This window comes from Arachis hypogaea, chromosome 16 (assembly GCF_003086295.3).
Source record: "Arachis hypogaea cultivar Tifrunner chromosome 16, arahy.Tifrunner.gnm2.J5K5, whole genome shotgun sequence".
In the NCBI taxonomy this organism is placed as follows: domain Eukaryota; kingdom Viridiplantae; phylum Streptophyta; class Magnoliopsida; order Fabales; family Fabaceae; genus Arachis; species Arachis hypogaea.
Window position 1 is genome coordinate 25,783,777 of NC_092051.1, and position 14,431 is coordinate 25,798,207.

The 14,431-nt window shown below is 33.2% G+C and overlaps 1 protein-coding gene across 3 annotated transcripts; it reads right to left on the reverse strand.

Annotated features, from left to right (window-relative positions):
* Positions 1-3,690: 3,690 nt before the first annotated feature.
* On the reverse strand, positions 3,691-13,162 carry LOC112758650 (phosphoinositide phosphatase SAC2). Of its 3 annotated transcripts, none has more exons than XM_025807358.3 (16): positions 12,618-13,162; positions 11,861-12,065; positions 11,588-11,753; positions 10,852-11,077; positions 10,298-10,374; positions 9,874-10,061; positions 9,695-9,792; positions 9,453-9,583; positions 9,240-9,362; positions 8,532-8,892; positions 7,517-7,638; positions 7,018-7,131; positions 6,191-6,361; positions 5,073-5,219; positions 4,436-4,523; positions 3,691-4,218 (listed from the first exon to the last, which is right to left on the reverse strand). In XM_025807358.3, exons 1-16 carry the CDS (start codon positions 12,705-12,707, stop codon positions 4,102-4,104), a joined length of 2,424 nt encoding a protein of 807 aa, XP_025663143.1. In that variant the 5' UTR covers positions 12,708-13,162; the 3' UTR covers positions 3,691-4,101. The 3 variants fall into 3 exon arrangements, with proteins under 3 accessions (XP_025663143.1, XP_025663142.1, XP_072076196.1); XM_025807357.3 differs by having other exon boundaries at positions 9,240-9,365; XM_072220095.1 differs by lacking the exon at positions 11,588-11,753 and having other exon boundaries at positions 12,618-13,124.
* Between the last annotated feature and the right edge of the window lie 1,269 nt (positions 13,163-14,431).

Consider the following 14,431-nt stretch of genomic DNA (forward strand, 5'->3'; position numbering starts at 1 on the left):
GTGGAAACTCTTGCCAACCTCCTTCTTCATCTCTCTTTCTTTTTCTTTGGTCATCCAACCTATCAGCTAAGAATCTGTCTAGCCAATCTTTTCTGGCCAGCTTTTGTATGATATTCTTTAAGTTATAACACTCATTGATAGAGTGTCCATAAAACTTGTGGTACTCGCAGTATTCCGTCCGACTTCTTGCCTTTCCGTGTTTGATTGGGCGAGGAGGTGGAAGCTTCTCGGTGTGGCATATCTTCTTGTATATATCTACAAGAGAAACTCGGAGTGGAGTATAATTATGATACCATCAAAGTTTTTTCGAGTTGTACTCTTCTTTTTTCTTGGCTTCTTTCTCCTTTTTCCGAGGTAGATAGGGCAGGCTGGGCTTTGGAGGGGATCTCTTAGTCATGAATTCTCCTCCATGTCGATATATTTCTCTGCCCGTTCTTGTACTTCGTACAAAGAAGCCAGGTGTCGCTTGGATATGGACTGAGAGAACGACCCTTCTTTAAGGCCATTAACTAGTCCCATTATAACTGATTTAGGAGGTAAGTTTTGTATTTCCAAACATGCTTTGTTGAATCTTTCCATGTAATCCCGAAATGTCTCTCTGATTTCTTGCTTAACTCCTAGCAAGCTCGGGGCATGCTTCACCTTATCCTTATGAATTGAGAATCTAGTAAGAAACTTCCTTGCCAGGTTGTCAAAACAAGTTACCGACCTGGGAGGTAAGTTATCAAACCACTTCATCGCGACTTTGGTCAAGGTCATCGGGAAGGCTTTGCAATGAGTAGTATCAGAGGCATTGACTTGGTACATCCGACTTTTGAAATTGGTAAGATGATGCCTCGGTTCGGTCGTTCCGTTATAGAGATCCATGTCAGAGGTTTTGAAATTTCTTGGTATTTTGGCCCGCATGATCTTTATAACAAATGGATCTTCACCCCCAGTAGGCTTTCTTCCCTATCCACGCGATTACTCTGTCTTCGGAGGTCAGCTTCCAATCTTAAGAGCTTTTCTTCCAACTCTTTCATCGCCGTACCTCCCTTTGCAGTTTCCGTTCTACTTTTCGTTGTCGTTCAACTTCTAGTTCAAGTTGCTCTAGTCCTCCATGGTGTCCGTGGACTAAACCTAGTATATCCGTTGGACGGAGAGGTTCTTTGTCTTTTGGCGAATGGACCTCTGACTGGATCCACCTTGGTTGGGGGTTTCCCGAAGTCCGTGCGTCCTTTCCTGAGGAGGGGGTATTGCAAGTGTGAGATCATCGCGGTAAAGCTCTAGTTCTGATTTAGATGCCGTGTGATCATCTTCGTATTGATCGTCCGCCATTATCAAGGATTGAATTCTAGGTCTCTGGCAATGGCGCCAATGTTCTGAGGATTACCTGAAACGTTGATTTGGACCTGGATGTGAGGTCCAAACTCCTTATGAGGCAGCATCCGACTTACTCTAGTGCCGAGGTGCCGCCGTCTGAGATCCTCATGAGGAGGTGGGGGTGGTACTTGCAAGAGACTCCGATGCTTAAGTTAGCAAGGGTTTTAGGCAAGTTTTTAGTAGATTATAACGTAAATATACCTGAGGGGTGTCAGTGTATTTATAGTAGAGTCGATAACCACCCTTTGGAGTAGTTCCACATTTGTTGGTGGATGACCGTTCCCTTTATCTTGGGAGTTCGTTGGAATCTATCTCTTAGCGGAGATAGAGATAGTAGGAGAGATTCCAGGAGGTAATTACTTATTCAAATAAATAAGATTGAACCACCCTTTTTTCTATGCCTGACTCTTCAAGAAGTCGGGTAAATGGTAGAGGCCATCTTTTTTGGACGGACATTTTCATCCTCATTGGGCATAGCTTTATGTTTTGGGTCAGGGTATGAACAAGTGTTTATTTGGGATTTTTTTTAAATAAATATTTTAATTATTTTATTTATCGAAATATATAATTTGTAGCATATTTACCAATTTGCATCACATGACTTATTTTGTTTGCAGTGTAAACAAGATAATTATGGATGTAGTGTAAACGAGATATTTAGAATTTAAAAAAATACACATGTATTATTATAAAAAAATACGACTAAAATAATCCAAATTTTTAATACTTAAAAGAGTACATAAATTTTTATTTGAATTTATTTTTAAATATATAATAGATATAAGAAATACGTATATTTAAATTTTTAATACTTAGAAAAGTACATACAAATTTTATTTAAATTTATTCAACTTCCAATCCTTTTGATTTGGCTTCCATAGCTTGTTTAAATATATTGTTTATTGATTTTTCTTCTCATTCCTATAAATTAAATTTGAAACAAATTCTCGTACTCCTCCTCTTCTAATAAACCTGGGTGGTTTCATATCTAATTAAATAAAAATAAATTTAAGAAAAAAATGGTAAAGTTTAAAATTTTCAATGGATTACAAGAAAGGAAGATTGGTTGTTTAAATATAACAGAGAAAGAGATAGTTAGTTGATACAAGTAGTCGGAATGTAGAAAAATTGGCATACTTGACAAATATGGAGAGAATTTTGACGTTAACAAAACAAACACAATTTTTAACTGCTCCTATATTTGAATTTTTTTTAAAAATTTAATGATGCAACTACAACATTTATTAATATTTCATTCGATTCAAGTAGTAACAAAATGTATTAATTTTTTTAAATTAATTTAAATTAAATTATTAATATTTTATTATTTTAAAAATTATATTTTTATACTTACAATCATATATCTCGTTTATAGTATAAACGAATTAATTATGAATCTATCTCGTTTACCATATAAATAAGATACGTGTTTAAGAGTGTAAATGAGATATACTCATACTTAATTCCTTTACATGGTAAGCAAGATAAGTAATACGATATAAAAACGTAAATTGTGTTCAAAGTACCTATATTGATAAATAAAATATTTAAAATATTTATTTAAAAAAAAATCCGGCCTTTGAGAGTGAATTCAATTTAATTGTAAGTATTGTAGAGTTAAATCTCAATTTGGTTCCTGAAATTTGGCCTGATGCTCAAAATGACCTCCACAATTTCGTTGGCCCCAATTAGAACCCCCAAATTTACAATTGTGGCTCCATCTTGTCCCTGCGATCATCTCCGTCACCGGAATGCTGATCTAGCACAATTGCATGACATGGTGGAAACTACTTAAACGACGACGCATTGGTTTCGCACGCAAACCCTTTGAAAACCACGTAGTGTAAGGGTTTTCTTAATGTTTGGCAACTTATGATCGTTGTAGTGGAAAGAGAGTTTTAACCCACAAAAAAACTGAAACGACGTGATTTTCAAAGGGTTTGGGCGCGAAACCAATGCGCCGTCGTTTAAATAGTGTCCACCGTATCATGTAATTGCATCAAATCAGCATTCTGGTGACGGAAATGATTATTGAGACAAATTGGAGCCACAATTGCAAATTTAGGGGTTCTAATTGAAACCAACGAAATTGTGGGGGTCATTATGAGTATCGAATTAAATTTCAGGGACCAAATTGAGATTTAACTCGAATATTGTAACTATAAATATAAATGTGGGAATAATGACACTCCTAAACCCTAACATTACTGGTGTCCAGAGTATGCACTTTGACCGCCATTAATTCTTTGAGGTGAATGTATTAAAAGTATACACAACCAAATAAGCGATAATGCTGATGAAAACAAAAAACAAAATAAATAGAATCAATGAAATAAAATCTTCTTTTTCAAAATAAAATGCAGGCAGTTACATCGGATAAATAACTAAGTTTGATTCAACTCACGTCATTTGACAACCAGAACCTTAGTGTTGAAATTTGCCTTCCTTAACAAAAATGATTATATACATGGTTAGTTATTTACTTACTAGCTCTAATGTATCAGTGCGCTTGGGATGTTGAAAAATGACTTGCCAACAACCTATTGTGATGTATATACCATTAGTCAATTACCTTCCAAATTATGTACGCCAAGGAAAATCATTTGCTGAGCTGCTGCCATCAACTGCTATATGCTTTGGAATATGCCACCCACATTCAAACAATCATTTTATTTCATTTCTGTACAGGAACCCCATCCATATTCATATAGACTGAGGTGTTGAGACATAAAATGTGTGTCAACAATCTTTAGACCAAAAGCATCCCCCATCCTCATGGTTTACCCAACGCCCAAAGCTTTTTGTAAATTTGGTGTCTTTGTTTAGCTGTACTTCAATCTGTCCCCTTCGCTGAATCTGAAAGGCGGTCAAAATAAATTGTCATTTCCAACTGGTTGCTTACCAAAAGCCATAACTAATCAACAAGCGAGGTGTACAAGATTATTATGGAATCCAGGGAGGACAATGTTTTTCGATGTTTACTTTTCTTCCACTTTATAAGCCCCCAACTCCTCCGTCTTACCTCTAGGAAACTAAAGTATGTGATTCTGGCACTAGCATAACATATACTGACCTTTGTGCAGGATTCAGTTTGTCTTGTACATCCAGTTTTCTCGGCCCTTAGTTCATTCAAAATATTTTTTGATGATATGAAGGTTGACCTGTATATTCATAAACAAAAAAGGGGGAAAAAATGAACTGTTGTAAGTATATAATCCACCATATTGATATCAATTAATGCCTATAGCATCATTGCTGTCAACAAATCCCCAACACAATAATTTTGACTACCCCATCATCCTTCAATCTGTCAAATCGGACACGAACTTATAAACCATTTAACAACATATTCTCCTTAATTTCACTCGAGGATTCAATCCGGCATAAAACACAAGACTAACACCACAACCACCACCACAACCTACAAATTAGATAATAATTCCCATGACAGATTAAAGGCTCTTACTTATTTTAGAAATTAAGGAGCAACAGTGTAGTTTTTCAGGCATCCTACAAGTTGAACAACTTGCTAAGTTCTGGTTAAAGGAGGAATAACTGGATTCTCCTGGGCCAAGTTATATGGTATAAAGTGAAATGTTGTGGGCTTATCATTTGTATTTAGTAGGCTCAAACTTCAATTATGTGTTAGTGTCTACTCATTTTTTTCCCTACAGGGAAGAAGAAAACAACTCTTGAAGACATGGAAATACCTTTCTAGTGTTTCTTCTTCGCAAGAATTTGCAGAAGAAGAAGGCCAGTCAACATCAAGGACATCAGAGCAGTCATATGAATTCCCATGTTCATCATAACAAATGTGATCTTCAACTGGGTCTTCGAACTCACCACTATATATTTGCCTGTATGATATTAAGAAACCATGACTAGAAAAATTTGGAAGGTTTGCATGATAAAAAAATTTCAGGTCAAACTAAAGATCACATCAAACAAATTTGGCAACAATTACTATGTCTGACAAACACCTATTCTCAACTTTCAACTTCAATGACAAGTTAAATTAACATTAAAATAAAGAAAAGAAATGAGATACTGAATCTTAATAAATTCAGAATACACATCCATTATACACTTGTAGGCAACTTCTTGTTATTTTGTGTTTACTTCACTCCATGGCATATAGTTCATAGGAAGAAGATCTAAGCTTTAACTAGCATTCTTAACTTTTTCCTTCTGAAACGATCAAAGGATAAAATGCTAGTTTGGATTGGTTTTTTTGAGTGGAAAAAATATCTTTCTTAAAAAATAAAATACTTTTATTAAATTTAAAACCCATTTGGATACGTCTTTTAAAAAAGTACTTTATTAAAAAAAATTATTTGTTTTTTCTAAAAGCTAACAATACCTTGCTTTAAAAAAAAAAACAGAAGCAAAACACGTTTTTAATACTTGAAAACTCTTTAAAAAGTCTATCCAAATGTAAAATAATTTTTGTCTGTTAAAAAAGATCTTTTTTAAAAAGATGAAAAAACTAATTACTTTTTTCAAAAGGCAATCCAAACTGACCCTATAGTCTATTCAAAGAATTATCAAAGCTTAACAGTTGTACATGATTTAAGAAAATTCAAAATCAAAACAGATGAATTGTGTTTCTCAGAATTTGAATCCGGAACCACGTACTGTCTGGTTTAGTGATACTGTGACATCTTTGGATGGTCTTTCAAAGAAGTTACACTACATTTTAGATAGACGATTCTCCTTTTAGAAAAATACGAAACTTATATTTAGCCAACAAAGTGGACATAAGTATATCCAAGTACAAAAATTTAGTTTGTCTGCTTGCTGCACTATGCACAAGATTAATTAAGCATACCTGCAATGACAAACATCACTTCCACAAATACGGATATCTGGAGAAATCTCTAAAAGACTATGCTGATCACTTTTTCCAGAGTGCTGACAATTTATATGTTCCATGCTCCTAATTGTAGTATCAGTTTCGCAGAGAATACTGCCGTCTGATAGCGATCTTCTAATAGTCGACCTAACAAAATAAATGAATAGCATTGTTAATGTTTCAAAGGTGGAAGTCAGTCATGGAGAATATCAGTTAATAAGATTCAAGAAGCATATATCTTGTACACCCTTGTTTTTCATCCACATGAATTTTAAGACTAATACTGCCTAAATGGTCCGTTAATTACATCATAAATCAGAGCAAACCCGTTGTTTGAAGTAAAATGACCAAATTGAGCTCTTTTCTTTCTTTATTTCTTTTTTCTTTTGGTTACAGAATAAACTGAGCATTTAATGTGGTCATTCTGTATTGTTAGCAGCAACTTCACAGAGGAATGTAGCTAGAGTACACTTTGATAATGAGTGATAGGGAAAAAAAAAAGAGATGCATTCACTACTCATATTAACACTACCATGAACTACACAAGATTATCTTAGTATGCATTTGAAGTATCACTACAAAGGAATCCTGAATTCCTTGCATCACAAAATCAGCAAGTTTGATGTATAACTTCATATGCTTAACTTCTATTTCAATTTGAGAATAAGTTGAGAATGAAAGCTGATTTAAATAGGAAAGTATAAATGAAATTATGCAGAAAAAGATCAAAATTGGCTACCGAAAGTTTGGTTGGTATATATTAGCCAATATCTTGACTAGCATTTTGAAATACATCATCATACCTAACATTGCTATCAACTGAAGAAGGGCCGTGTTTCCCAACAGTGCAATACTGATCTGAATCTAGTTCCCAGAGTGCTGGCTTTCCCTGTTGTGGCTGAAAATGGCCCAAGAACCTAACCAAATATAAAATCAAGCAACACAGTTTAATCTTCCACTATAATACAACTAGGATAAGTATATAACTATATATCACTTCTTATGGAAACAATTATCTGAACGTAATCCCTCCTACTGGAACTAATTCTCTGGCCACTTAGCAAAATTCATTTTTCTTTAAAAAAAATTTCTATTTAGGAAATCTAAGTAATATTAATTAATTTATTTCAATTATATCCCCAATTAAATAGACGAGTGTAAGTGGGTAGAAATAATTTAGGAAGAACGAGAATTTAGTAAGGATAATTTTCTAAATCTAAGTTTCCCTAACAATAAGATTATTTAAATTATTGCTTAGAATTTCCAAACGGGTTAATGACAACAAATGACCCTGTTTCTTACAAGTTAATTGCTTTTTGTTTATTGCCATCCAAGTACGTGTTGCTATAATAACGCTGAAAGGATCGAATATACTCCCGTGATTGAGTTGCAGCCTTCCATTGTCCTCTTTTCTCAGAAAATATCTGTATGGAAGAATCAAATACAGGATTATCAGACACATGAAGAACTAAATTCAGACCAAACCTTTGCAAGGAAAGGACAAGCAAACAGACAGAAGGGTAAAATAGTTTATATGCTCAAATTACATTTGGACATTTCATCCCTTAAGAACATGGTGAAATACATGTAGTTATAAGTATCCAAGTCTCTATGAATCAATGTTTTTGCACAATAACTAAACAACTGCTTCTAGTCCCAAGTTTATAATATTCAAGCAACTAACCTTAATAAAATAGATCTTCTAATCACACAATACAATTGCAACGAAAGGTCAAGCTCTTCCCTATGCAATAAATATTTAAGAACCTAGTCAATCATAAACTAAGTGAACTGTAGGCGGGGTGGGTTTAATAACTAACTGTCAACCAGGCATAGAACAGGGAATATTTCAAGTTGCTAGTAGTTGTCTCGTGAAGTACAATAACATTTTATTGTTTCTTGCTATTCCTTGGTTATATCACAGTATTAAGTCCAGAGTTCTAGGTTGTATTTTTTATTTTGTACTCCTATTATCCTTCATGAATATCAGGGGGTCTTAATCATTGTATAGGGATAATCAAGTTGCTTCATCATGCATAATGACATTTCAATAGATTTGGTGCATCTATGGGGGTGCAGGACATAGTGAAATAGAAATAGAGGTACTAAACACTACTGTTAAACACTACAAGCCTACAAGGCTTTGAAACTTGAGTGTTCAAGGTTGGCAACCTTTCTGGCAAGAACAATCTCCCATTCCCCCCATACATGAATGTGAGAGGGAAGACAGGCATCGTGTGTGAGGTGTTGGGTGCCAGATGACATTTTGATGCATGCTGCAATACCAATTATTGAACCTGAAGAATAGAAAAATGACCTTATTGTGTGCTCCAGAGCCTCCATATTGGAGAGCTAGTGTGTCACCCATGGACTCATATAATGCCATGATCTCCATTGCTATAGGATCATCAAGATCAATGTTAGAGGATTCGAAAAATCCTAAGGTTTCTAGTTGACGTCCAAGTGCAGCTAGACCATAAGCATATTGAGCAACATTAGTCCGATCTAAGCAGTCTATACAATTGGTCCTCAGGACCCCTGACTGAAACATCAGGGGTTCTATAATGTAATCTACGCTCTCATCAGCATGCGAACAGTCTTTCGCTACTCGATCCTTATCAACATTAGCCTTGTTTGAATTAGCTTGTTTGGCAGTAGAGTGCTTGTCAACACAATTCCTGCATCATGTCTCAAAAGCTTATCAGTACAATTATCAGCAAGTGTTTTGCGGGAAAAACAGTTGTTATCATTATTTGTTGGATATTTATTTATGAAAAACTCATCCAGTTAGGTATACCATGTAACTGATCCAAATGTGTGGATGATACATCAACAAGATTTGGGTAAATACGTCAGTTATTGTAAAGTACTAACGAGAAAACCCATCTTTGATGGGTTTTCAAAAACATTTTGATTGTAATCAGCATAAAGGTAATGACAACACACCTCAGGAATTATTATCAACAACATCCACTATACAATCCAATGGCAGAAAAAGGCTGAAAGATGCTGTTTTTGTACTTACACAGAGTTGGAATATTCTATTGATCCGCCAAGCCTTCGGGTTACATGACAATAGAAAATGCCAGTTAATTTCAATGCATTGGCAGCAACTCTTCCAAGCTCTGTCAATACATCAGTAGCTTTGCTGCTGAAGGTAATTTTCATGATTAATGTCAAAATAAGCCCAAGAAAAACCTGTTCGGATTGGACCAAATATGGAGGAATAGCAAATTACCATCTTGAGTGTTGATGAAGATCCCAATCAAAGAACCTCAGGTGTATTTCCCCACAATTTTTATTGATAAACCTAACAGCATTTGCAAACTCAACTCCAAGAATAGTTTCTCGAGGCTTCTTTTCTCGTGTCTTAAATACAAGATGAAAGAAGACAGAGTCAGACCACATTATCGAGGACCACGAGATGATGCAATCAAGCATGCCCGGACGATTCCATACATATGTAAAAAAAATTTCTACCTTAATTAAGTTCAATATAACAATGGGGTTTCCGTATCTCTTAACGAGATTTTCAAAATGAAGTTGTGTGGCTTCAAATTTCTGGTCCTTCTTTGATACTGGGAAGATAGAACAACAGTCAGTGTAAACAACAGAAAAGTGAATAAAAAACGAATAAAGGAAACTGTTGGATATCATACATATAATGTCAGGTTTTATATTCAATGGAGATGCTTCCTGAGACCAAAATAGAGGGATTGAACCCCGAATCTGCACTGCAGAACTTATTTGCATAGGGTCTCCATCATGAGCATCTGCAAAGACTATTTGCTCTGTCTCAACATCATTAGCTACTCTACCCTTTTCATTCACTCCACGTTTCAAATATCTGCACAAGATACAGATTAGATAAACTAAGGAAGATATTCTCTAGATTTGGGAAACAACAATGACAACAAATTATGAGCAACATAAAATAGAAAAAACTGTATAAATTAAAGTGCACTGAGAAACCAGTATAAATTCATAACAATATGGAACAGCAGCTCAAAGGAAATGATGTTATCTAGATGACCAACTTTTATTGTATCATTAACTGAGATAAAGGCTAAACAAAGTGCAAACCTGGTCCCAGCAAAATGGCGTGAGCGTCTAGCAATGATAGTCAAGATGATCTTCCTGTCGGATATAGAAAATTCGACCTAGATACCATGCCATGACAAAAAGAAATTCAGACAACACATAAGATTAGCGTGCATACAATTTTTTGAGGTGCCATCATAGTAATGATATACACAAGTACCATATATTAACAGTTAAAAATATACTCTAGTACCATATAATCAATTAAGATTTAAACAACAAAATGTGTTGGAAATACTTCCCATACCAAAGAGTTGATCTAGACGAATGGATTTCCCAAAATCACGACAACTGAAAACTATAATTTAAAAGTTTAATTGCATCACTATTAACCACTGTCTAAAATGCAAACAAGATTAATTGCACAATTATAATGAGAGACAGACATAGTTAAGTATGATTGATGATCAAGTATAATGTAACAAATATCAGCAACAGAAAAACTTTAAGGACCATAACCATATTACTATTAGCTCTGCTAGTTGCCTTCCTTTAAAAATCATACTATTATCCACTAAAGGAAGCTTCAATCCTACCTGTTTAAAAAAGCCATGTACTAGGGCAACTGTCCACGAAGTATTCTGGAGAGTATTCCTGATTCCACGAGTTAAATATTCGTTCCAAACAAACAAAGTCTCATATGGTAACAGTCCTGGTGGGTTATTAGCAGATAAGTTCTTTTGAAGACTAAGCATGATATGGTATGAGTAGCTGAAAAAGAAGTCCCTTGTAAGATCCACACTGCATAGAAGCTTCTTGTATCTAAGTCAACAAGAGAAGAAAATGAAAAGGGAAATTAAATGGAGGAATACAAGGAATTAAAATGCTAATCAAAACAATTTATGGATTATGAAAGAGATGAAGTTGAGCAAAGGTGAAAACAGTATTTTTTCTTTTATTGGCAGGGTGTGGCAGGTGGTTGGATAGGGAAGGGGGGTGTTCGGTGTACTGGTTCATAATAATTGCTTTGACTTAATAACAATGAACATTGCCCCGGTACCAATGCAAGGATTAATGATAAAACAAAGACAACGAGGGTACCACACGAACGTTTGGAAGCAAACATTTTGTTGGAAGACACAATCAACGTATATGTAAAGGCAAAGAATACAACTTAGAATTTAAATAATTAAATCACACAATGTATTTTTTAGGGTACAATACAAACACCTGTAAGTACAATACACCCAGTATAATTCTCAATGCCACTCTATATATTCATTTATATAAACTCCAAATATATTACAATTACATGGAGAATTGACTAGAGACCTGTTCTCATCATTAGAATATGCCATTTTGGATAGCATGATGATATGAGGAACTGTAATCATTTGACTTTTTGTGATAGCATATATATTATGCCCACAAATTGTCCCAATCTTCTTTCTTTTTGTTATGAGCAGCATGTAGTATGGTCCAAGAAATTTTATAAATCCTAAAATAAAAGAAAATTCCATGGATTATTGATTTATTTTTATCAGTAATTGGAAGAACAAAACTAGTAAAAATAAATGGTTTCTCTCACATATTACATGGATATACCTATGATTCCATAGCAAGTTGTGACAAATTTAAGTCCTCCGGTTGGCTTGTTTCCTTCATGTATCCGCCTAAGAATATCACTACTCTCAGTTTCTGAAAATACTGTTGAATCTTCACTGATAGTAAGTTCAGATGGCTCCAGTCTATCTATCTTTAAGACTTTCCAATATGTTCTGCTTTTGTCTCTTCCAATCATATAAAATTTCTGTATTTAGAAGAAACAAATATAATAATGCTGTATCAATGTTCATTCTGGTAGGTCAAAGAAAATGAAAAGAATAATATTCAACAAAGAAAAGTACTAACATCCAATTAACAAAACTACAGGAAATAACTATATGACAAAAGATCTGCTTAACAAGTAGCTTAATGTAAAGTTGCAAAATCTAAAGGCACACCCATCACAGTCATATGCATGCAATTGAGTAGAGAAATTAAAAGGCAAACTTTTCCTAAAAATTGAGAATCTGCAGGAAAAGTAGATAATCAGAAATCATAGGGAAATTCATAGTAAATCCCTATGAGGAAATTTGCCAATGAAAAGGTGAAATGTATGGAATTAGCTTTGCAAAACTAGTTGACACAGTTAGCACCATCACATGCCTGTGAAGATTAACTGCGATGACAAGAAACTGCACGGCAATATTTGCGGTTCTAGGGAAAGAAAGCATGATGATTATCACACAATGCAAAGAAGAAAAGGAACGAAAACATGATACAGGAGAAGAAAGTAAAGGTAAGGATGATGAATGCATACCGAATAGGTTTCGTAGAGCCTGAATTTTTGCATATACCGTACTTCACCGCCATCACTCAGCTTCTGCTGATGTTGACGATGGTTCTCCATCACCTTCCACCCTGGAGAATCCAGCCCCTCCAAAATATAATGTTTTATTACCAACAATTCAAATTGAATTATTGAAGTTGAACAAGCTTGTTTGTGTCACATGAATCAACAGAGACTCTTCTAGTTCCAGTACACATAAAAAAGAGAGAGAAAAAAGGAGAGACAAGAAAGAAGGATCAGTAGCAGGTGTTTTCGAATAATGAATGAATGCTTAATCCAGCTGAGTGACCCAATGACAATAACAATAACACAGAACTCAGGTTAGCCTTTGGCGGCCACCGGAAAAAGTAATCGGCAAAGGAACTTTCTGAAGTCATTAAATTAAAGACTTCTTTTTTTTTTTTTTTTTTGATGGATACTTGGATAGATTAAATTAAAGACATTGACCTTAAAGGTTATTGAACCTTACAGAGGATCATATCTGCTGAGAATGAGTGCATAATAATAATAAGAATATAAGAGATATTTTGCTGTGTGTATATATATATAATATTAGATAATTAGTTTTTCAATTAATATTAATTATTTTTTAAAAAATTATTTTATTTATTTTAAATTTTAAATCATAAATTTATAGTTCTAAATTTTAAATTTTAAATCTTAAAAATTTAAATTTTTTAAAAAACATGAAAATTTTTAGAATTAAAAAAATTAACTAACTAAAAGTTAATTTCTAAATTTTTTATTTATATTATATAATTAACAAAAAATTGTTGATCATAAATTTTAAATTCAAAAGTGTTATATAAAATATAAAATATTTATTTTCTTAACTAATGTTATATTTATTATTATTATTATGCATATTTTATCTATAAAACAACTAATTAGACCTATATATTAATACACAGTAATTGGTTTTGTTCTATAAGTAATGTATATTTTATTTTGATCCACTTAGTCAGAGTTGTTAGAGATTGTTTAAATTAAATACAATAATGTTAGGAAATCAAGAGGGTACCAGCCAAAAATTAGTCAAATGTCTTTGGGTGAATCTAAAATCTCTATATGAATGATACTTATATTAGACATTAGGATGTTTCTTCTACTAAATATCGGAATGTTTCTTTTTCATACTAAATGTATGTATTTTTATATATTTTATAAATTTTTTTATATACTAAGAATCGGGATTGTTGAAAGTTCCGTGATCTTTGCCTCTATTTCTCCAACGTATCATTCAGAATTTTAATTTGGGGTGAGAAGCAATTAATATCAAATATTATAAATTAAAAATAAATAAAATTAATTAAATATAATTATAAATTAGTTAAGTTATTTACTTTTTGACTGATCACCTCTTGGTTTCATATACTTTTCCAATTAAATATCGTTAATTTGTTAAAAAAATTATTTTAATAAAAGAGATTTTTTAGTGTATTTTTTAATAATAAAAAATATAAGTATTAGAGAAAAACAATTTTTAAAAATTATAATTTATATTTTTACTTAAAAGAAGATGTTTTAATATACTGAATATATTAAAAAATATTTTTATATTATTGTATCCAAATATAATTTATTAGAAGGGATGAAGATTAAAAAAAAATTAGTCTTAGTTTATGTATTTTAGTACATTGTGAGTACTCACTCTTTTTTTTTTTACCAAAGATATGAGACTCGAACCCGCACCCTCTTAATTGAGTATGGGGAGATTATACCATTTGAATTATTACTCACTCTTTGATTTGTTATTTAGTCTCATTTTAATAATAAATACAAAT